The 24,548-nt window shown below is 48.7% G+C and overlaps 1 protein-coding gene across 1 annotated transcript in view; it reads left to right on the top strand.

Annotated features, from left to right (window-relative positions):
* LOC149367859 (uncharacterized) overlaps positions 1–24,548 on the top strand; it is an 88,584-nt gene that overhangs the window by 28,358 nt on the left and 35,678 nt on the right. Inside the window, exons 3-4 of the mRNA XM_089575341.1 lie at positions 11,599–11,806; positions 19,361–19,418. Of these exons, the coding sequence (XP_089431467.1) occupies positions 11,599–11,806; positions 19,361–19,418 (266 nt within the window). The remainder of the gene's footprint in view (positions 1–11,598; positions 11,807–19,360; positions 19,419–24,548) is intronic.

Below are 24,548 nucleotides of genomic sequence, written 5' to 3'. Positions count from 1 at the left end.
CCCTGTAAAGGCCTCTATAAGGCAGAGGAGCGTTGGCTACTTCGCCTCTACACCAACACGGTACTGTGCCCGGCATTGCTCAAACATTTCAATTCGGCCTTTTCGGGCGAGTGTCCACACTGTGGGGAAGTGTTTGCGGACACGTATCACATGGTGTGGGCATGCCCTGCCAATCCTGCTTTCCCACCCCACCCCCACCCCACCCGAGAGGACTGGGAGGCTGCCCTGCTCGGCTGCTCAACTCTCCAGGACCAACGAGCCCTGGTGACAAGAGCCCGGGTGGCCGCGGAGGCCACAGGGGTCCCGGACTAGGGATCCCTCCTAGTGATTGTGAGGGCCGGGCCCTTCAGGCATGGTCCAAGCAATACCTCTATTGTATATAGTATAAATAAATGTTTTACACCACCACCATCAGAGGAGCTCGAAGGGGACTTGGCGTCTCTAACGCAGCCTCATCGACCCTTCTCAAACGAAAGGGGAGACGCAAAAACAGCTCCGGCGGGATCTGCACGGGTACCAAGGTACGACGGCGCAACTTGCGGAGACTTTGTGCGATAGGTATCTCTGCCGCACAAATGACCCGATTGGGCCCGAGTACACGTACTCCGGCAAGCCAAATCAGGATTTAGACGCCCCTTTTGAGTTGCATGACCTTAAGGCGGCCCTGGCTAAAATGCGCCGAGGTGGGGCACCGGGTCGGGACAGCATAACAGTGAAACTGTTGGCGAGCCTCTCCGACTCTGCATACCTCCATTTGCTACAATACATAAAACAGATCTGGGATGGGTGTCCACTCCCACTCGAATGGAAAACATCGCTTGTAATGTTCATCCCCAAAGCAGGTAAAGCCGTGACTACGGACAACTTGAGACCCATCTCATTAACCCCGTGTGTGGGAAAGCTCATGGAGACGATGGTTCGGGATCGCCTCTCTCCATACATGGAGGGTAAGGGCCTCTTTGCAGACACTATGTTCGGGTTCCGCCCGCACATGTCTGCGCAGGATGTCCTACTCCAACTACACAGGGACATAATACAACCCACAACCATGCAACAAAACGACAAGGCCATTCTCGCCCTCGATCTTAAGGGGGCGTTTGACAATGTTAAACATGGCACCATACTCTCTAACTTGAACACCACTAACTGCGGAGCGAAGGTCTTCGCCTATGTCAGAGACTTCCTCTCTGCGCGTCAGGCACTCCTCCGGATCGAGGACGAGGAATACGGCCCGTACTCTATGGGTACACGAGGTACACCACAGGGGGCGGTGTTATCACCGCTCCTTTTCAACATCGCCATGATGCACCTGCCCGGCCGACTGGCTCAGGTGGAGGGCATAAAACACGCACTCTGCGCAGACGACATTACAATCTGGACCACCGAGGAGAGCCTTGGGGAGATGGAGGACCGCCTTCAGCAGGCCGCCTCCATAGTCGAAGTATATGCTGCCGACTGTGGTCTCCAATGTGCTCCCGCCAAATCAGAGCTTCTACACGTCCGGGCAAACCACAAGGACAACACGTCTCTACACATATCTCTGTCGGGCGGTCCCATCAGAGAAGTGGCACAGCTCCGAATCCTGGGTCTGTTCATCAATAACAAACTTAGGCCGGACTCTACTATAGCGAAACTCAAGAGCATAGGTGAACAGGTAGGGCGCATGATCCACCGTGTTTCCAACAAGCGGGGTGGCCTGCGGGGCAGGGACGCGCTACGGCTCGCCTATGCCTTCGTGACTAGCCGGATCCTCTACGCCGTGCCGTACCTACGCACCACCAAACAACAAGACGAGCGCATTGACGCCATCATCAGGAAGGCAACAAAGCGAGCACTGGACCTCCGGGTGGCTACCTCCAACGCCAAACTGAAGGCCTTGGGAGTGGTAAACTCCTATCATGAGTTGCGGGAGGCCCACCTCGTGAACCAATATACGCGGCTATCGCAGACGGTTCCTGGGCGCCGCCTGCTAAACCGCTTACACATACAACACACATGCATACCAGAGGAGACGGAGAACATCCCGGTGCTGTGGCGCCACATGCTCTGGGTCGCTCCGCTGCCGCGTAACATGGACATGGCTTCACATGAAGGCAGACGACAAGCGCGGGTTCGCACGCTTGAGAGGCAATATGGATATAAAGAGGGCGTCTACTACGTGGACATCACAGGGCCGTCGCCCGCGAGATTCTTCAAGGCTGCTGTAGTCCACCGGGGAATGAATGTCGATGGGCTATCTTTTTCGGGCCCCAAATTCAATACGAGCGGAGGAAGTCGCAATAGCTCTCGCTGCCGCAGATCCAAAATCGAAAACGGTTATCACAGACTCTCGCCGGGCCTGTGAACACTATCTTGCAGGCGAAATATCACCTCTTGCCTCGCAAATTCTAAGACGCGCTCTCGCCGATCCAACTCGCACAAAAGTGATCTGGGCTCCTGGCCACCAGGGTCTACGAGGCAATGAGGCCGCTGATGCGGCCGCCCGAGCTCTCACACACCGGGCTCCTCATCCTTGCTCTCCTGGCTCAGAAGCTCATAAACCGCTTCTGCGGTTCCGCGAAATCCTAACTCATTATTTCGACAGCCACCGTCTCTACCCGGCACCTGCCAAGGGGCTGAGTAAGGCGGAGGAGCGAACTCTGCGGCGCCTGCAGACAGGAACCCTTCTCTGTCCTGCCATCCGAACACAAATGGGCGCTGCCCGCACTGTGGAGAGATCTGCGATATCTTTCACATGGTGTGGGCATGTACTCAGAATCCGCACCTTCCCCCACCCCTACCCCCACCCGAGAGGCATGGGAGACTGCCCTCCTCAACTGCTGCACGCTGGAGTCCCAAAGGGATCTGGTCAAGCGGGCGCGAGACGGGGCCTCGTCGTGCGGTGTCCCGGACTAAGGATACCGCCCGTGCAGCAGGGATTTTAACCCTCAAGCTCTGTTTGAATATTAAAGTTTTTCACCACCACCACCACCTTCACAGTGGACGCCATATGTAGCTAACCGAGGCGCAGAAATCGAAGAAAAGACAAACCCAAGAAATAGACATGGCACAGGAATCCATAACCCAGAAGGCCTCCTAACTCGAGGACTTTTTGCTGCCACACTGAAAAGCTCGCAAAGGTGATGGAGAGGAAAAAAAAATTCTCACATGAAGCCGTCGACGGCCTGACCTGCAGTGAATGCTAATACTCGTACGGACACAGCCGACAAATAAAGAAATTACTAAGTTAGCGGCCATCCACCTTGCAACGGAAGCCATCTGCTGATTTTATAAATCAAGCGCTTCTGTAATCTGAATCGCTTGCAGCGAACCACTGCTTCGGTGCGACGGTTCATGATCTACGGCGTTCCGAAGACAGGTTTGTTGGATGCCCTGCTCGCCACACATGAAATCAAAGAGGCGCAACAGCTATTGCCCAAAGACGTTCAAATTGAAGCTTTTGGCGACGCTACCAGCCTTATAGACCAGGTAGTTTTCAAGGGCCACGAACTGCGGATTTCAAACGTGTTTCTGGATGACACTATAACGGCTGCGACTGAAAGGGCATTTACAGCATTCAAACTTTTGATCTATGAGACAGTTAACCCTGTATTTCTGCTGCAATGCCATCATTTCGGCGATCTAGCCCGATCAAGAGTACTCCTCGCCTGTGACCAAGTTTTACCTTTCGATGTGTCTCTTCAGGCCCACAGTGACGGGATTTGCCGACGCAGGTTACTTTGGCAAGCCATACAACCCGAGCAAGTCGAGCTTCAGATCAGGGCATAGCCTGTACTCATTTTGAGTAAACGGGTGGGTACCCTCCCGGTACCGGGTGTCAAACCCACCAAGGCCGAGGCCGAAGGGGGTGCTCTACCACGAGGCCACGAGGACGACTGCTAATTCGGGATGGACACCCTGACTCAGCTGTGCGAAATGATTTGGTTAATACGATGTCTAGAGATTCTGAAGAAAGTCCTTGGTTGGGACCTGCAGAAAAGAAAACCCAAAGGCGCCACGGAGCCTGCAGTACAACTGCCACAATACAGGGTCACGGTCAAAAATCTCGACTTCGCGGCATCCATTCTAACGAAAACGGAAGTTATCTCGCTTCAAACCAGACGTGTGCAGTAAAGAGAGCGTTACACCTAGAATTTGCGAGAGGCCACTCAACAGCAAGTTTCCTCTTAGCGTTCCACCCCTTCATTGCGCAACGTGGTATCAGCAGCAGGTGTAATATGACAAGGCACAAATATTTCCCCGGCCTGCAACAGAGATGAAGAAACTTTGGAATCGAGCTCGTCTTCAAGGAGCGCTCTATTATTTCTCCCAAACACAGATTGCTGGGGAATTCATTGTAGAAATGGTGGCTTGGTGGTGAGGCTTTTGGGAGTGGATGCTATGCTCAGTAAAAATTTGTTGTGGCTCTCCTCAGCTGAGCCAGGATACACAGAGCGAGAGCTCTGTTAAGCATGATTAGACAAGATTTTGCTTTGGTTCATCTTTATTGTCTCATGACTTCAGCGAGCGCAAATAACGGGATGCATCACGTTCCCCAAGTGCAAGAGGGAGCGTGGGAAGCAGCAATCGGCACAGTGGCAGACGTGACTGACAAGCGCAAGAGCGAATCAAGTGATGCATTACGTGCCGCAAGTGCAAGAGTGAGCTTCCAAAGCAGCAATCGGCACAGCTGCGGACGTGACTGCCAAGCGCAAGAGCAAATGACGTGATGCATCACGTGCCCCAAGTGCAAGAATGTGCTTCCGAAGCAGCAATCGGCACAGCTGCGGACGTGGCTGCCAAGCGCAAGAGCCAATCAAGTGATGCATCACGTGCCGCAAGTGCAAGAGTGAGCTTCCAAAGCAGCAATCGGCACAGCTGCGGACGTGACTGCCAAGCGCAAGAGCCAATCAAGTGATGCATCACGTGCCGCAAGTGCAAGAGTGAGCTTCCGAAGCAGCAATCGGCACAGCTGCGGACGTGACTGCCAAGCGCAAGAGCCAATAAAGTGATGCATCACGTGCCGCAAGTGCAAGAGTGAGCCTCCGAAGCAGCAATCGGCACAGCTGCGGACGTGACTGCCAAGCGCAAGAGCCAATCAAGTGGTGCATCACGTGCCGCAAGTGCAAGAGTGAGCTTCCGAAGCAGCAATCGGCACAGCTGCGGACGTGACTGCCAAGCGCAAGAGCCAATCAAGTGATGCATCACGTGCCACAAGTGCAAGAGTGAGCTTCCGAAGCAGCAATCGGCACAGCTGCGGACGTGACTGCCAAGCGCAAGAGCCAATCAAGTGATGCATCACGTGCCGCAAGTGCAAGAGTGAGCTTCCGAAGCAGCAATCGGCACAGCTGCGGACGTGACTGCCAAGCGCAAGAGCCAATCAAGTGATGCATCACGTGCCGCAAGTGCAAGAGTGAGCTTCCAAAGCAGCAATCGGCACAGCTGCGGACGTGACTGCCAAGCGCAAGAGCCAATCAAGTGATGCATCACGTGCCCCAAGTGCAAGAGTGAGCTTCCGAAGCAGCAATCGGCACAGCTGCGGAAGTGACTGCCAAGCGCAAGAGCCAATCAAGTGATGCATCACGTGCCGCAAGTGCAAGAGTGAGCTTCCAAAGCAGCAATCGGCACAGCTGCGGACGTGACTGCCAAGCGCAAGAGCCAATCAAGTGATGCATCACGTGCCGCAAGTGCAAGAGTGAGCTTCCAAAGCAGCAATCGGCACAGCGGCGGACGTGACTGTCAAGCTCAAGAGCGAATCAAGTGATGCATCACGTGCCGCAAGTGCAAGAGTGAGCTTCGAAAGCAGCAATCGGCACAGCTGCGGACGTCACTGCCAAGCGCAAGAGCCAATCAAGTGATGCAACACATGCCGCAAGTGCAAGAGTGAGCTTCCGAAGCAGCAATCGACACAGCGGCGGACGTGACTGCCAAGCGCAAGAGCGAATCAAGTGATGCATCACGTGCCCCAAGTGCACGATGAGCTTTGGTAGCAGCAATCGGCACAGCGGCGGACGGGACTGCCAAGCGCAGGAGTTAATCAAGTGATGCATCACGTGCCGGTAGTGCAAGAGTGAGCTTCCGAAGCAGCAATCGGCACAGCGGCGGACGTGACTGCCAAGCGCAAGAGCCAATCAAGTGATGCATCACGTGCCACAAGTGCAAGAGTGAGCTTCCAAAGCAGCAATTGGCACAGCTGCGGACGTGACTGCCAAGTGCAAGAGCCAATCAAGTGATGCATCACATGCCGCAAGTGCCAGAGTGAGCTTCTAAAGCAGCAATCGGCACAGCGGCGGGCGTGACTGACAAGGGCAAGAGTGAATCAAGTGATGCATCACGTGGCCCAAGTGCGAGAGTTAGCGTCCGAAGCAGCAATCGGCACAGCGGTGATCGTGACTGACAAGTGCTAGAGCGAATCAAGTGATGCATCACGTGCCCCAAGTGCAAGAGTGAGCTTCCAAAGCAGCAATCGGCACAGCGGCGGACGTGACTGCCAAGCGCAAGAGCGAATCAAGTGACAAATCACGAGCCACTACTGGCAGGAGGAGCGGTCGAGCAGCAGCCAGCGCAGCGCTGGACATGACTGCCAAGCGCGCAGCTCTTGCGTCAGAGAAGACGATGAAGATCGAGGCACCTACAACGCCCGATTTCGCACATGCGGCGCGCCTCCCGTTACAGGTGAAATCTGACAGACAGATGACCTTCAGGCTCAGCATGGGAGGGGTAGAGCTTTTCGCTTTAAAACAGCCTTAAGGAAGGTGCATGGGTGCAGCTTTGTGAACATCGAAGACCTCGGTACCGTTCTCCTACGCACCAAGAAGTTCGCCGTCATCAGCTCGCGACCTTTGACGAGGATCTCCTCTAACTCAGGGGAACCGGAGCTGCTGAGGCCCGCACACTTTCTTGTCGCTAAGCTCTTTACCTTCTGACCAACATCTGGTGGACAAACCATGGCTACCAGCTCCATGCATGCTCACTAGTCGTTCGAAGTACTGGCAGTTCCTGACCAAAAACCTGTGGAACCGTTCGTGGTTCGTCAAAATTCCTGCGGAACCAAATGTGTTCATTGCGGTCACACCACAATTCCACTCCGACAGCACCAAGTGACGTGTGCTCCATCGGGATGAGCTCAACCCTCAAGAGACTCGAAAAACTGGCTGCATCATCAACGTGCTTCTCGGATGAGACGTAAGAACGATCTACTTTCTGATACGCTTTCCAGGTGGCGCTGCCTCAATGTGCCGGCTTCAAATTCTGCACCAGTTAGAGGCACAAAATATTTGAGTTGGCATTCATTCGGTGGAGATGATGTTAAAGATTCCGCCACATTGACGCTTCCAAAATGTTTTCATGGGACAACACTAGAGGCCACCCAGTGAACACCCGAAGGAAGGATGCCTCGGCATATCCAAATGTTCGGAAGCGCCCCTTACTCCCGCTGAGGGAGAGCGGTGGATATGTGTGGAGGTGATTTGTGGGTAAAGATGGACTCGCGGAAGGGATCGCGGTGGAGAAGAGGGCTTCGACCAAACAGTTGTGTTGACGGGCCAATGATTCGTTCCGCCGTCAAACAACCCTAAGTCTGCCTCGCGTGGCAACAGCCCATTTGTGGCCCTTTTTTTCTACGCAGTATGGAATCAGAGAAGCGTTTCCAAATTACTTCGGCCTAAAGAAGCCCAGCACCAGGCAGGGGGAACGTTCTTGCCCATTGCTTCACTGGTGGGTACCCGGCGGCACTGGGCATCGAACCCCGCACCACCCGCTAGCGAGGCGGATGCTCAAACGAGGTAGGGGGAGGGGGGCTTGGTCAAGGTCGGCTATAACAGAGAACCAGTGATTCCACGGAAGTGTGACTCTCGTATTCGAGGCTCTCTGGCCTTTGTTTCTTTGGGTCTAGCTCACAAGAAATCCGGATTCTTTCTTTTAGATACCTCTACTCCCGTATTTTATTGCTAAAGAGCATGCATCCTTACTGAATGCCATTTTTTAACCGCATTTGCACAAACAGATAGGTTAAACACACATATGGGGTAAATATTTCTGCACTACAGTTCCACTTTAAGCAGCGATTCCGAATGCGATGCATAAAAAACAGCGTACTTCTGTTCTGAGAACCCGCATGCTTCTGAACGCTCTGTAAAAGTGCGCTCACCAAACATTTCTCAGTTTCAAAAAAATTAATAGTGCCCAATCCCTTATTCATAATCTCAACTCAAAAGAGAATTTAGTGACCAAGGCAGGACAGAAAAAAATGGTGCGGAGATGGAAAACCTCCGCTGAGCGCGTGGCTCCCTCTCCCCTCCACCACTGCTCACCAACCGGGCGTGCGCCGAAGGAATGAGTCATCCATGCCGAACATTTCTCTGGAACATCCGAGTCGTTTCTACCGCTGACGGGGGGAAAAGGGCGTAGCCTTGCGTGCACTAAGACACGTCCCCCTCCTCTGCACTCCGACGTCGGCGACGGCGCCACGCCAGAACACGCTCGAAACTTCGAGATGCGACCCCCGTACTCTGACCAATGGGGATGCGCGACCGGCGAGAGAAAGGAAGGGAAACTACACGGGAGATGCTGCGTGTATGTGCGCGCCTACTTTTGCTCGTAGAACAAACAGACGTGGAAGCGAGCCTATAAAAGAAGGCATTGACCGCTGTCAAGTCAGTCCGGACCTCCGTTTAAGCTTCATCAAAGCGCGCCCGTTCGATTCCCGGGAAAACACCCCTCGGCCAACATCGGACCAACGAGGCAACGGTCGCCAGTCTGCGGGACGGCATCGTCGTGGAACTCTGGTCGTCGGACTGCCGCAGTGCCCGGTGAAAAAATTGTGCTTGTTTGCTTACCTCTCTCTCTTGTGTTAGTGCACTTTAGGTGCAATATTGTCTTTGTACTGTAGTCTCTCTCTCGAGTTTAACTTTGGCCGAGTTGCATTGTTTGTTAATGACTTTGTATGTGCTTGTACTAGTGATGGTGTAATCCTCTGTATCGTCTCTTTGCTGCATAAACTTTGTTTTGTTTATGAACCTTTGGCTCCGACCCATTCTCTGGCTTGCGACCGGCGAAAGCTGGGCACCAAACGACCAAAAACCTCTTGTCACTTGGTAGCTGGTCTCCGCTGAGCTTGCCACGATGAGTCGAGGGCATCTCCTTTGAGTCCGAGACCGCTACCCCCACACGCTCTAAGGGTGTCTGGGAACTTCCCACGTAAAAGTGCGCGAAATCTGAGTGACAGTTCCTCCAAAATAATAATATCGTAGTGCACCTAATCGTGCAGTGCAGTTTTCGTCACTGAAACAATATTACGATTAATTTCGAATTTCATATGGCTCGAATTGAAAATTGATTTTCTGAAAATTGGCTGTTTGAGGAAAGGAAATGGCGCCGTAATAGTCTCAGCTGCATTGGCGGGTTCAGGTGGACACATGTAAGGGAAGGGAGGAAGGTGGGAGTGAAAGAAGAAAGAGGTAAAGCTAGAGGTACCGTAGTGAAGGTTTCCGGAATAATGTCACTCACCTCGGGATCTTTAACGGGCACTGACATCGCACAGCACACGGGCGCCTTTTGCGTTTCGCCTCCATCTACTGCATTTCGACTAGTTAATAAATAGTACGGTCTGGACAGAGATCACGCTGCATTGTAGCCGTGTCTTTGAATCCCAAGCGGTTTCATTTCTATCTTCCGTTTGATACCCACCGCTTCTAGTCTTGTTGCGCAAGCAACACTGCGCTAGTCGCCGAACCATTTCGCGGAGCAAAGGAAAGGCCACACTGCGCATGCGCGAGGACCAGTGACGTCACACGGTGGACAGCTTGCGCCCTGCCGCCGTCGCTGCGCGGGTGACTCAGAGGTGCCGCCCCCGCGATCACCCGTCGCGCATGCGCAGTAGCGCCGCACAGCTAGCATGCCGGGGCCGCCGGCTTGCCAGCTGTGCGTAGTGACGTCACTTGCTCCTCCGCATGCGCAGTATAGTCGAGCAAGAGCACGCGAAATCGCTACACTGTGGCCAATATATGGCAGCGCAGATGTTGCTTTCGCAATCCTCCGGGTTTAACCAGGGCTAAACAACAGCCAACTTTTTGGAATTGCATAAACAGAAAATTAGCTTACTATTTTGATCCATAATGAAGTTTCTCCTTTTCAAGAGTCTGATTACTACTTCTTGTGCTATATTATTTTCGTCATTTCATTGACATTTGGCACCAGGTCCCAGCTGGTTGCTTACAAATATTTTACTGCCATCCATCTTCATTATTAATTACTGCTTGCTGCTTTCACAAAGCGGCTCCTTGAAGGCACAGCCTACTTTGAGAAATACTCACCCGTGGAATATGTAAACCACTATTTAGAAGCAATTTCTTACGTGAGTATTCGTGCTCTCGTAATTCGCATTTTCCTTCCTGTGATATAATTCATTTTAATGTGCCACAACGTTTTCAGATTTAAAAAACTGTTCTTGATAGAAACCCTGGTATGCTTTAAGGAAGTGCCGTTTCCAGAAGTGAACGTATAATTTATGGGACAGCATTTATATTATTTTGCAAAACCCACCCCCCTTCTCTTTTACGAAATTCCCTGATTGATCAAGAGGGTTGTGACACGATCAGCAATGAAAAGTTGGTTAATACGGGTACTATAATGTTGGAGTAGTTTCGAATGAATTATCATATGAGATATACTAAGCTTTCCTACTCTTTCACCTTACATCAACTACTAATACCCATCAAAAGGGCAGCTGCAGCACTTTCTTTTAGAATTTCGCGATATTCAAGGATTCAAATCTACATAGGCCGTAGGTACAGCATGCCAAGTGTCTTTTGCTCTAGCATTTAAAATCGTGACGTAATCAACGATTGAATTTTGCGCTTCTCCTGAATGCACCGGAGCAGTGCAGAGAAAATTAGTGTGACGTCATGGAAGGTATGATTTCAAATTAGCGCTGTCGTCAGCCACACCCTGCCCTAACTCGTTAGACGCTGCCAAACAACTCTCGGCACGGTTTTCCTTCGGTGGCGTTGGTTTTTTATCTTCAAAACACGCGTTTGTACGTTAGAAATGTACCCATTCCTTCGATGACGTCTTCATGCACCCTCCACTTGAAGCTTGAAGGGCGTCCTGATTTTAATCGGCGATTACGTCACTATTTCAAGTGCTAGCCCAAAAAGACTTCGCATGCTTTACCTGCAAGTTTCACGCTTTCGACCCTCTGAAGCTCGGTGATTTCTAATACCTATGCAAGTTTCCCTTTAAGCCTCATTATTCCGCCCAATTATTTTCTTAATTCCAACCGCTAATCCAACATAATCAACCCACGTTAAGGAAACCCAGGTGGTCGAATGTTCCGGAGCTCTTCACTACGGCATCTCTCATAGCCTGAGTCGCTTTGGGCCGTTAAACCCTATAAACCAAACCAAACCAACATAATCAGCGTTACTCTCTTTTATGAGGTGAGCCTGCTTCCAAAATATATAAGGTGTTTTTTAATATTTAGGAGTGGGTGAACTGGCGAACGTAATCGCATTTTATTCAATACTGCGGATAAGAAGAACCCACGTTCTAATGTACACATCTAATCTAATGTACACATATTTGATCCCAATGTATGCTTCTTTTTTTTTCTCTTTTCAGGGGCTTTAGTGAACTCGAAGTTGTTAGATTCGACGGCTCCAGATATTTCGGCAACACTGCGGAAATAAGGGACGGCAGGTTCCTTTCTGAACCAGTTGGCCACCAGCACTATAATAAAACGCAGGTAGAGCCACCGCAGCGAGTGCCAGTAAACGCAGGAGACTTCTTTTCTATTGCGGTCAGAATTGTAGGAACAGCGTACTTGCAGGCAAGTTCATTCAGCTTATCTTTTTACAGTATTGGCGTCGTGTGGTGGCAGCGAACCATCTATTCAAGGTCTGTTCTGAAATTAGTAGGACTGGTTTTTTCCTGGGCGAACGGGCGGACGAGAGGCGGTTTGCGCGTGCAGGATCGTTGAAGAGGGATATTGGGAATGCTGGGGAAAATCGGCAGTCGGCTCTCGGCCATTGAAGGGAGCAGGTAGCTTGTACTGTGAACCCCTGTCGAAACGTCTCATCACGCAGAATCATGGAGCGTTTACTGGATCAGCGATACGCAATCAAATTTAGTGTATATCTTGGTAAAACGGGCAAAGAGACTCACAACATGATTAAGGAGGCCTGCGGTGACGCTGCCATGGGTAGATAAGATGTTTTCTGAGCAGCAAAAGCTGTTCCGAGAAGGTAAGGAAAGAGTGGAAGACGATGACCGCTCCGGACGCCCTTCGACCAGCAAGACCAAAGAAAATGTGCAGCAAGTGAAACACTTACTGAACAGGGATCGTAGGATGAGTATCAGAATGATTGCTGATGACTTGAGCATTCCTCAAACCCAAGTTTTTGAGATCATGACAGAAAACTTATCCATGAGGAAAGGGCGCGAAGTTGGTGCCAGGAGAGTTAGCAGAGGAGCAAAAGGCCAACCGGAAAGCGATCTGCCAGGATCTCCTTCATCATTTGAATAAGGACCCCGATTTTTTGCCCAGCACAAGGCGGCAACGCTGCCTCAGCGCCCCTACAGCCCCGACTTGGCTCCGCCAGACTTTTTCTATTCCCGAGAATAAAATCGACGCTCAAGGGGAAACATCACGGATCGGTAGAGGCGGTTCAACATGCCGTGACAAGCGAGCTAAACAGCATTCCGGTCGAGGCGTTTCTGGAGGTGTACGAAAACTGTAAACCTCACTGGCAGCAGTGTATAGGTGCGAAAGGGTGCTACTTTGAAAAATTATTATCTTTTGTACTATTCTCATGAATAAATCTTATAAAAAAAATGAGTCGTACTGCTTTCAGAACAGACCCTGTCCTATATACCACAAAAAAATTCAGGGGGCACCTTGACTGTCTAAAGTGCGTAGAGGCGAAAGCGTTTTCCGCACCACTTTGACTGCCTCTGTGTCACTGCTGACGTCACCACTGGATGGCGTCAAGCATAATGACTAATTACTAAGTAATGACAAATTGCTAATCAATGGCTAATTAATTATTAATTATTCAATACTAATCAAACGCTAATTATCCACGCTTAAGCTTCGCCTTCATGTGTGGAACGCGGCAACGTGTTGTAGCGCTGCCAGGGAGTCCACGGAACGCCACCACTCGTTCGGCGCGATGCCTTGCCCTTTGAAAGCAACGCTTTTTCAGGAATGGAGGTGGCGCAGTAATTCTCTGTCATCTCGGTGGACATCCGAACCGCACCGTACAGGAAGGGAGGGAGTGGACGTGAATGAATAAAGAGAAAGAAGGGCCGTAATGAAGAAAATGAAAATTGTAATTGAGGAAAGTAAATTACGCAGTAACTGTCTCACATATCTCGGTGGACACCCGTCATCGTCGATGAGTCACCCCAGTGGCTGCATGTTACGTAACGCCGACGGACGGACGGGAGTATGAGCCATTAAAGGCTTTCGCCTTAAACTATGGTCAGAATGGATTTTTTATCGAAAAAATGGACACCGCTCTTTCCCATAGGTTTTGAGCGGGCGCTGCTGGTCAGCGCTCCGCTGAATTCTCGTCCTGTAGGTGGAAAAGCCCTTCCTACATCCAAACGTTTCTGCGGATCACAAGTTTAAGTTCGATAGCTAATTGCCACGTTTCTCCCATTGAGTGGCTTTCTTGGCATTATGCGGAACTTTGAAGCCCACGCGAACACTTGCAATAGCTAAGCCTCGCCAGCGCTTCGGCACGGGCCTCAGCCACCGCCGCCGCGTTCGGCCTTACCGGCCAGCAGCTACTCCGCAACGGCTTCGACGATGGATGTGGACCACACCCACTGCTACGATCCCGATTCTGGAGGATTCGGAAATGTTCCGAGCAGCAGCAAAAAAAAAAGCCGAAACCAACTTCAATAATTCGAAGCCACAACCTGGATGGAAGGCTATGTTATGACAGGGCAGCATCCGCAAAGACACGATTCTGGAGGCGTACGAACATGTCCAGAAGTCAATGGAGGAGGTTCCGACGGGCCGAAAAAGCCCGTCTGGACTTTTTGATTTCGACAGGAATGAATTTGAAGTTACTGTCAGGCCCAGTGACTGTTACGACGTGAAAATAAAATTGTTATTACGATCCAGCTGGGGAATGAGCATTCCGACCAAGAAAGAAATGGAGATCCTGGGAGCCATCATACCCAGCGGCAACACTAACGCCACAACAATCAGACAGCTGCAAGCCTATACCGAGAGAGTATCCAGAATGCTACACTGGTAATCATGAAAAGAAATGGGCTAATAGAGAAGGAGTCCCTAAGACTATTTGAGGCTTTTATCCTCGCTAAGATAACGTACGCCAATGCCTAGCAAAAAGGAGAGACCAACTGGGTATTGTTATACGAAAGGCAATTAACAAGGCGCTTGGACTCACTTTATGTATATCCGCGGAGTTCCTCTACAGTTGGCGATCCACCACAAGATCGACAAACTAATAGAGGCCCACCGTGTCTATCCATTCGCCTGGCTCTCAGCATCTAAACCTGGCAGGAGAATATTAGAAAAGCTCAGAATCAGACCACCTTGTGAATTGCCACCGAAAAGATCGACTTGCCCATGCAAATGAGATCACACATAACGACCCACCCCCTGTCAAAACACATGGACGAGGAACATACCAGAGACGCATACCAGCCAGAGCTAGACACCTCTATGAGCGTTGCGGTGGAAGCGAGGACACGAAATACGTCGATGCGGCTAGACCCGTAAACGAGGTCCCGGCAGTTTCACCACGGAGAGATATAATCGCAAGGCGCCTTAACCAAGCATTGAATGCTACATCGGCTGAAGAGGCACCTATCACACTGGCGACATCCAAGAATAGCGAGGCAACGGTTATGTCCGACGCAAAGAAGCGTTACGCAAATAAATCAGCGGTCGCGTGGATTCTTTGTGCTAAAAATTTTTGAAAACGCCAAACGCCTGGAATATGCAGATCTTCTCGACGCCAGGGCACCTCTCAACTGCGGGCAATGAGGCGGAGAGCACTGCTGCTCGAGCTCTCCTTCTCCCAGCATCTGACAAGCATCCCCTCTTTGACAACATTAAGAACCCCTCACCATTACTAGGATGCGCATAAATTACGGAGTGCTATAGGATCAAATGAAGGAAGTAAGCTTCCTCATAAAAGCCTTAACAAATCTGAAGAACACATAATCAGGCGACTACAAACTAATACTCTGCCCAATCTCTCATCATCGTCATCAGGCCGACTACGCCCACCGCAGGGGAAAGGCCTCTCCCATGTCTCTCCAATTAACCCTGTCCTTTGCCAGCTGCAGCCCCCGTATCCTGGCAAACTTAACAAACGATCTAACTTACCGACGCCCCCTGCAACGCTTGCCTTCTCTTGGAATCCTCTCCGTTCCCCTTCAGGATCAGCGGCTACCTTGCCTGGTGAAATACTTGGCCACAATTTTCTGTGAACATACTAATTTACCCATTCCCTATATAATTAGTAAATGCTGTCCAGACACATAAGATTCACCCTCTCTCTTCCGTGGAGCACTTTTCACTATATTTCACACGGTTTGGGCATGTCAAGAAAACCAAGACTTCGAATACAATCCCTGACTGACATATGAGCACTGGGAGGCAAGCCTTCATAGCCACAGTTCCCTCGACCAGAAATCTTTGGTTCAGAGGGTCCAGATTATGATGGCGACCAATCGTTTCTACCAAAGCCGCCTAGTACTCATGCTCTTAAAGTATGTTTTTCCTCCTCCTCCTCCTCCTTATCAAAGCAATACCCGTCCTCCGGTCGGAACATTCTAAAGGCGTGTTTGTGCGACGGTGCAATTAAGAGGTGTACAGATCAAAAATGTTCAGCGCAAACAAATGATTTGTTTTCTGGGCTTAAGGAGGCCCCTTCCAGCAAGTTTCTGCAGTAGTTGTTGAGTGTAACGTATTGTAATATGACCTTCACTTCGAGTGACGTCAAGGGGTACATGCTCCAATAGTTGTAACTTCACCGAACCCAGTGGTTCCTCATAGGAAAACCCAGTACTTGCTGACACGCCGACGTCATCACGAATGTCCAGGTTGGCCGGTCAACATTTGCGTCAAAGTGCACTTCGGTGCTGGCACAGAGACCGCGACCGAAGCCGCCGATGCACTTGTAATCATTTTTTTTACATTGCGCGCTGGCGCTTTGACATCATTTTGAGGATTATTCGGGGGTCTTTTTAAATTTAAAAAAAAATCAGAATTTCTCTTTCCACGCTTTTATGTCCTAGCCGCGGGACAACCTACAGCCATGCGAGTCATAATCAAATGGAGCCACTTGGTAAATGAAGAAATCAACAGCCTATGTCAAAACCAAGTAACTACCACAGCCAGCAGCGTACACATTTGCCCACGTCGAAAATTTTTATGTAAAGTGCTCAGTTGGTCTAGATTCGTTTGATTTTCGTTGCAAAGGCCATCAAATATTACGAGTAAGTTGAGCACTGAAAATTTGCCCTAGCTACATTTTGATTTTTTTTGTTCTGAATTGAATATTCGAACGTTACCTCTTCATTCTGAATTCATTTCATATTCAGACATTTTCATATTCGCCCGACGCTATAAAATGCGAATAACAAAAAATGTGGATGAAGATGCCAACTCTTCCCCGCATATTCACACTTTGCTTACGACAGGTATCAGGAGGATTAGATTAAGGAGACCAGTGATTAAATATTGACCCAGGGCAGCTTGGGAACTGCTGGATTACTGGTGGCATTCCACTGCTAAGCTAGTCGCGTAAGAAATTTCTGCGAATTATCGATGCTCGTCCATAACATTGAACTTAAAACAATGCGAATAAATTAACGACCACAAAACTGCGATAACGTTCCTAAGCCCACGAATAGCAACACGCTTTTCATTAGACAATGAAGCAACGATAAATGTGTGAATAAATTATTACCAAAAAGACTAAACTAACGTTCAGGGGCCTATAAATGACAACACAGATTTTAGTAATTAGTCAAGTACAGGAAATTGCGCTATTAACCAAGTATTAAGCCAACTAAACTAATATTCCAAAACACAGGAATGGAAACGCGATTTCTAGTCGACGGCCAAGTAATGGAAATTGTTGGAAAAAATTTTGTTATGACAACTAAACAGATGTTCCAAAGTCAAGGAGTGAGATAAGAACTTCAAGAGACTCTGAAGTACGAGAAGTAGTGGGGTTATTTAATTAACACGACTTAACAAACGTTCCAAAGCCCGGAAATGGACACACAGTTTTCAGTACGCAGAGATATAATGGACATTGTGGCAGTTACTCATTATTACTATGGCGCTGAAACTAACATTGCAAAGCCCAGGATTAGAAATATGATTGCCATTATGAATTCAGTACTAGAAAATGGGAGTAAATTATTAATTAGACGACAAAAATAACATTCCAAGACTCGGGACTCAAAACACGTTTTTCATTACACAGTGAGGTATTAGAAATGGTGGCAGTAAACTATGATTTGGACGACAAAAGTAACACTCCAGTCCCCCGGAACGCGAACAATTTTCATTAGGTAGTGAAGTACTGGAAGTTTTAGGAATAAATTATGAATAACACGACTCAACTAACAATCCAAAGCCCACCAATGGAAACAAGATTTTATTACGAAGTGAAGTGGTGAAAATTGCGGCAATAAGTTGTTTTGAAGACCACCAAACTCACAGTTCAAATTCCGAGAATCGAAGCAATTTCGAGCGGGCAATGCAGTACCGGCGGTAGTGGGAAAATATTAGTAATATGACGACTAATCTCACAATTTTCTAGCTACTTGAAAGGCAACTGAAAAGGCTTAAGAATTCGATGAATTCTAACAGATTGAATCTGCGAAACTTCAAGGTAAAGCACGTGAAATCTTTTTGTGCTGGCATTTTCAGTGATGACGTATTCGTGTAATAAAGCAGCGTCGGCGTTCAGGCTTCTCTGCAGTGCACAGCGACGGGCATTGGCTGCAATGATGACGTGATGCATGGCGACGCTGCTTTTCAGAGAAGGAACGGTTACTTAAATCAAGTAAACCACCGTCACCGAATGTGAAGCCTACGAAGCATTTTGTCCGGTGGCATCGGACGACGCACGGCAGCGTGCAAACAAGGCAGCGGACATGTAGAATTCCGGCGTGTCACCACAAGCTTTTTCTCACTCCTCACTCGCACTGAACACAAGCGCGTTTTAAGGCGAAAGCCTTTAATGCCTCATCGTTGGCGACAAAAGGTTGTCAGCAGAGGTGTCACGCTTTTCGGTTGGTTGAAATGGTTATGACGTCGGAGTGCGCGGATTCGAAGTAATGAGGTATCCTACGGGTGCCTGACGCCCCCTTTTGGAGCACACAACTAATAAAATAGTTGTCTGCTGCACCGACAGGGGGCGTAAGGCGTCCGTGGGTGACAACATTACATACTTCATTACCGCGAACCACGGAGCCTTCTATCTCCGTGCCGCGAACAGAGCCATGGATACAACCGCACTCATCGAAGCAGAGGGACAGTCGTGCTAAAGAAGCAGTCAAAGTCGGCAGTCAAAGTGTGTAGTTGTAATGCGTAGCCAAAGTGTCCAGTCAAATAAAACATTAGTACAGCACAAACAGTCTCGTACCCGCCGCGGTGGTTCAGTGGTTACGTCGCTTGGCTGCTGACCCGAAAGACGCGGGTTCGATCCGGGCCGCGGCGGCTGAATTTCTTGAAGGCGAAATTCTAGAGGCCCGTGTGCTGTGCGATGTCAGTGCACGTTAAAGAACCCCAGGTGGTCGAAATTTCCGGAGCCCTTCACTACGGCGTCTCTCATAGCCTCAGTCGCTTTGGGACGTTAAACCCCAATAAACCAAACCAAACCAAATAGTCTCGCAGTCAATGCCAAACAGTGCGCCAGGAAAGGCTTTCGCCTTGCTACACCTAAGAGAGCTAAAGTGCTCCCTGAATGTTTTTAATCAGCCTTTACGTTACAATTTTAAATGGTGGCGGGTCTAGTTAACACGCTTTTCTGATAAGCTTGATGCATTCAAATTCTCGAGTCACCTCGAGTTCCCAAAAAACCATTTCAACTTCCCTTTAACAGAGAATGTGACGTGTGCCGCGATCCCCCCCCCCCCCCCATTTTACCTTACATCAACGAAACCGAGGGCAAATGATAAAGAACAACTCAAGAAGCGGGGCATAGGATGGAATCGAAGCGACTCAGCAGAGTCTTGGCAGAGGCAACGCTGCTGATTAGAGCACCACCACGAGATCAGTAACGATCATTCATCAATGTTTCATTTGTGCTCGGTTTAACGCAACACGAACATTGCTGATTATAATGTTTTGCCGCACTGTTTTCTTCCTTTATTCCAGACTTTCTTTCATCGTACACCGATGGTTATAGAAGAAGTTGGCAACGCTATCAGAGACAGTACGTAACAAGGCAGTGGTGTCAACGAAGCGGCAACGAAGCTTGCTGTTTCGCTCCCGCCGCTGCCGCCCTTGGCGCTCGCGACGGTTCGTTCGGAACGGCCCGAACGATCTAGTCTGTTTCCTCTTTTATTTTAAGGCGCAAGCATTGTATGGCTATGTTTGCCGTTTCGTGTCATCACGAGCTTGTCCGCGCGATTACGTCCGAACGAAAGGGTTTATGCGAAAAAGAATGGTAGCATCGGGTACCGCATCAAAAAATCTCGCACGGGAAATCGAGGCGGTTGAGGTGGGTTAATTGGTTAATTAATTATAGCCAAAAATGTCCAAAAAGTGGACGGAGCCGGATCAAAAGGAGCGCCAAATTTGAACACGCCGTAAGTGTGGGCGGAGACAACACGTGGCGCCAAATCTGAAAACGATGCATGGCGCGTAGTTTGATAACTCATGGTTACGCATTTCTCCAATGCGTGTGCCGCAGTGATCTCTAGCGTTTTTACTGCGATAGCGCTGAAGCTGTCGTCCCGCCAAAACACCGTCGATCGAGACGAAAATCGTGTATTGTTCGAGAGGTCACGTGACCGTGTGACGACATCTGATCCTGACCCTTGGATTGCGATGAACCTGCCCAGGTGGCAATCAGATTAATGATTGGTCGAAAGAGGTCAAGTGACCTCATAGCGCTATCACAACTTGACTGCAGTCTTGTGAGAATTCTAGTTTCTAGACGGCAACATCGATAGGGAATCGAAATCAAAATACAGAAAAAAAATGCGATATAAATAGGGCGCAAGCGCACAAAGAAGTTGTAAGTAAAGCTGCGCCGCATGTGAAAGCTAATGATATCTCATTCCACTCTTACGGTGAGTTAAGCGTCTAAAATGAAAATAAAGATTGGTTTTTGAGGAAAGAAAATGACGCAGTAAATGTCTCACTTATCTCGGTATACGCCCGATGGTGGTGAAAATATTTTAATGAAGGAGTTTAGGAGGCTCTAGCGGTGGTTGGAGCTGTCAAGGCTCTTTCGGTGAGTTGTTTTTGACTCTTTTCATCATAGCTGGTCACAGCTGCCTCCCACCCCTCCTCCGTTGGCTGGTTATTAACAGTGATCTTGAGAAAAAACAGCGCTTGCAGACAAAGGACCAGAACAAGAAGGACATACAACTGCGCTGACTAACAACTTTTATTTCGGAAGGGAGCCGATCCGCACCTTTTATGCAGAACTGGAGGGAATGATGCGCACGCGCACAGATCAGCAAAATGGGAGCATGGAAAGAGCCAACATATAGACCAACTATTCTTATCGTCACTGATAACCAACAACGCAGCCAAAACAAGCGAGGAAAGAAAGAAAAAAGAGAGAAAGAAACAACGGGGGAAACAAAGGCAGGGAGCGTAAAGAAACAATTCCAAAAAGTTCTAAAAAGATCCCGAAGAAGCCAACAGCCAACACGGCTAAACGAATGACGATGAAAGGTGACAAAGATGAAGGCACTAAAAACTGAACAGACAAGCATAAAAGGTGCAAGAAAAGCCTGCGGAAGATGTAAAAAATCGTCACGGCTAAAAGATGACGGAATTAAAGGCGTTAAAACAGATGAAAGCAAAAACCTGAGAAGCCGATGAGAATAAAAACAAGCAGGAAAGGCGGTCACTAAAAGATGAAATTGAACAGACAACAGATCTCTAAAAACAAGCAATGAATCGTCAAAAACGTGTGGGCGATAAAACCTAAGGTGAGATAACAGAGAAGTTTTTCCAGAAAAGTTTAAGATGGAAAACATCGCAAAAAGAGTGGGCGCCAACAAAACATCACTGGATGAAACCAAAAGAATGCACTGAATCAAATCAAAGCAGAGAGGAATGAACACTCTTTGTCTAACAGCGAAACTGATGGTGTGCTAACGCACTCATCTTTTAGCTTGCTAATAGTGGCTGCTTCAATGATTTCTCGTGTCAGTTGATTTAAGTTTTTTGCCAGAATATCTGTTTCCTTGAAAGTGGGGGAGATGCGTCGGCAAGGACTGCAATCACGGCAGTGGATGGCCAAATTACCGGACCTTTTATCCTCAGCATTAGCTTTATGCTCTAGTAACCGCTTGTTGATACATCGGCCTGTACTTCCTGCCGCAGGGTAAAGGGATCGAATAGGCAACACCCGACGAGCATGCTACGAACGGATCCCGATGCTTAATTGTGCAGTCTGGAATTTTTTCCCCCAGAGCCGTTGACCTTTCTGCAGAGTCTAGAAAGCCGGTGAGGAGCAGAGAAAATAACGTCTACCCCTGCCCTTTTTCCAATTCTTTTTAGATTGTGCGACAGTTGGTGGATGTAGGGTATTACAGCTACCTTTTTATTGCGACTCTGCCCTTCCCTTGAGGTTAGGTTCTTTCCTTGCCTCGTTTTCAACATTTTTTGAGCAACTGAGCAGAGGAGTAAGGCTGGGTACCCAGAGCTGAGAAGCCTCTGCGCTTGGTTAAAGAAACTACTCTCGAGACTGTGCTCGCAGGACTTGAGTAATGCGTTATTGAAGGTGGCCTGGATTATGTTTCGTTTGACCAATTTCGAATGCGCTGACTCATACGGTAAAAGTGGCTTATTGGCCCTTTGTTCGAAGATCCAGCATACGTGATCGGGTGAGAAGTGCAGCTTAAGTTCAAGAAAGCGAAGACAGCTATTTTCCGGAACTTCATGCGTTAAAACGAGGGGATGAAAAGACTCTCTAAAAATGGCTAGTACCTTGGAAACTTCAGTCATGAAAGCATTGCCTGTACAATCGATAAAAATTAGATAAGCATTGACATATCTGAATATCTTTAGTACCGGTGAATTTGCAATCTTTCTGCTTACTTCTCTGTCACGCATGGCCAAGAAGAGGTCGCTCAGGATAGAGGCGATGCACGACCCAATACATATGCCCTGCTTCTGTATAAAAAGAGATCCATTCCACTTAGCATAAGTAGACCTGAGATATACAGACAATAATTCTAAAAAGCCACTAGCAGAACATCCACATGCATTTTGAAAAGCCACAGCTCCGTGTTTGTCGATGCAATCGTTTGCACAATGGAGCAGATCGTCGTGCGCAATGGAATAGTAGAGGTCTTTCACGTCAATGGAGAAACCTAGGTGTGCCCTGCTTCTATATTCTCGCAAGAAGTGAATGATATCATTTGAGTTTTTTACTAGGAACGGGTCTTCTACTGCAAGAACGCTGAGATTGGCTTGAAGAAAGTTAGCAACCAATTTTTGCCAAGTGTCATTCTCTGAAACGATTACACGAAGCGGGCACTCGGGTTTATGTGTTTTTGCAGTAAAAAATAAGCTGAGGGACATTTTTCTGCTATCCGTTATCGAGCGGGAAAGTTTATCGAGGTTCAACCGCTGGCACAACTTTCTTGCTGTGCTCTTAACTTTTGTCAAGGCAACGTTATGACATTTGTCAAAGCAGGAATTCTGTGCGGACGATGCTTTTTCACAATAGACATCCTTCGGCAGTAAAACAAAACCCCCTTCCTTGTCAGCGGTTAGCAGGGACAAGTTGTTGTTTTTCAAGTAAGCGACAGTCTTCCCAATAGGGGGCTTTTTGCTGGTACGACTGTGGCGGTTGAGTACGTCAACGCCTTCGGAGACGCCCTGCAGCTGACATAGATCGTTGCGTCTCCGAAGGCGTTGACGTACTCAACCGCCACAGTCGTACCAGCAAGAAGCCCCCTATTGGGAAGACTGTCGCTTACTTGAAAAACAACTTGTCCCTGCTAACCGCTGACAAGGAAGGCGGTTTTGTTTTACTGCCGAAGGATGTCTATTGTGAAAAAGCATCGTCCGCACTCAATTCCTGCTTTGACAAATGTCATAACGTTGCCTTGACAAAAGTTAAGAGCACAGCAAGAAAGTTGTGCCAACGGTTGAACCTCGATAAACTATCCCGCTCGATAACGGATAGCAGAAAAATGTCCCTCAACTTATTTTTTACTGCAAAAACACATAAACCCGAGTGCCCGCTTCGTGTAATCGTTTCAGAGAATGACACTTGGCAAAAATTGGTTGCTAACTTTCTTCAAGCCAATCTCAGCGTTCTTGCAGTAGAAGACCCGTTCCCAGTAAAAAACTCAAATGATACCATTCACTTCTTGCGAGAATATAGAAGCAGGGCACACCTAGGTTTCTCCATTGACGTGAAAGACCTCTACTATTCCATTCCGCACGACGATCTGCTCCATTGTGCAAACGATTGCATCGACAAACACGGAGCTGTGGCTTTTCAAAATGCATGTGGATGTTCTGCTAGTGGCTTTTTAGAATTATTGTCTGTATATCTCAGGTCTACTTATGCTAAGTGGAATGGATCTCTTTTTATACAGAATCAGGGCATATGTATTGGGTCGTGCATCGCCTCTATCCTGAGCGACCTCTTCTTGGCCATGCGTGACAGAGAAGTAAGCAGAAAGATTGCAAATTCACCGGTACTAAAGATATTCAGATATGTCGATGCTTATCTAATTTTTCTCGACTGTACAGGCAATGCTTTCATGACTGAAGTTTCCAAGGTACTAGCCATTTTTAGAGAGTCTTTTCATCCCCTCGTTTTAACGCATGAAGTTCCGGAAAATAGCTGTCTTCGCTTTCTTGAACTTAAGCTGCACTTCTCACCCGATCACGTATGCTGGATCTTCGAACAAAGGGCCAATAAGCCACTTTTACCGTATGACTCAGCGCATTCGAAATTGGTGAAACGAAACATAATCCAGGCCACCTTCAATAACGCATTACTCAAGTCCTGCGAGCACAGTCTCGAGAGTAGTTTCTTTAACCAAGCGCAGAGGCTTCTCAGCTCTGGGTACCCAGCCTTACTCCTCTCCTCAGTTGCTCAAAAAATGTTGAAAACGAGGCAAGGAAAGAACCTAACCTCAAGGGAAGGGCAGAGTCGCAATACAAAGGTAGCTGTAATACCCTACATCCACCAACTGTCTCACAATCTAAAAAGAATTGGAAAAAGGGCAGGGGTAGACGTTATTTTCTCTGCTCCTCACCGGCTTTCTAGACTCTCCAGAAAGGTCAACGGCTCTGGGGGAAAAAAATTCCAGACTGCACAATTAAGCATCGGGATCCGTTCGTAGCATGCTCGTCG

This window comes from Amblyomma mixtum, chromosome 1, assembly GCF_055824585.1.
Source record: "Amblyomma mixtum isolate Tamu chromosome 1, ASM5582458v1, whole genome shotgun sequence".
In the NCBI taxonomy this organism is placed as follows: Eukaryota; Metazoa; Arthropoda; class Arachnida; order Ixodida; family Ixodidae; genus Amblyomma; species Amblyomma mixtum.
Note: the sequence above shows the minus strand (reverse complement) of the source record. Positions and strands in the feature narration are given on the sequence as shown.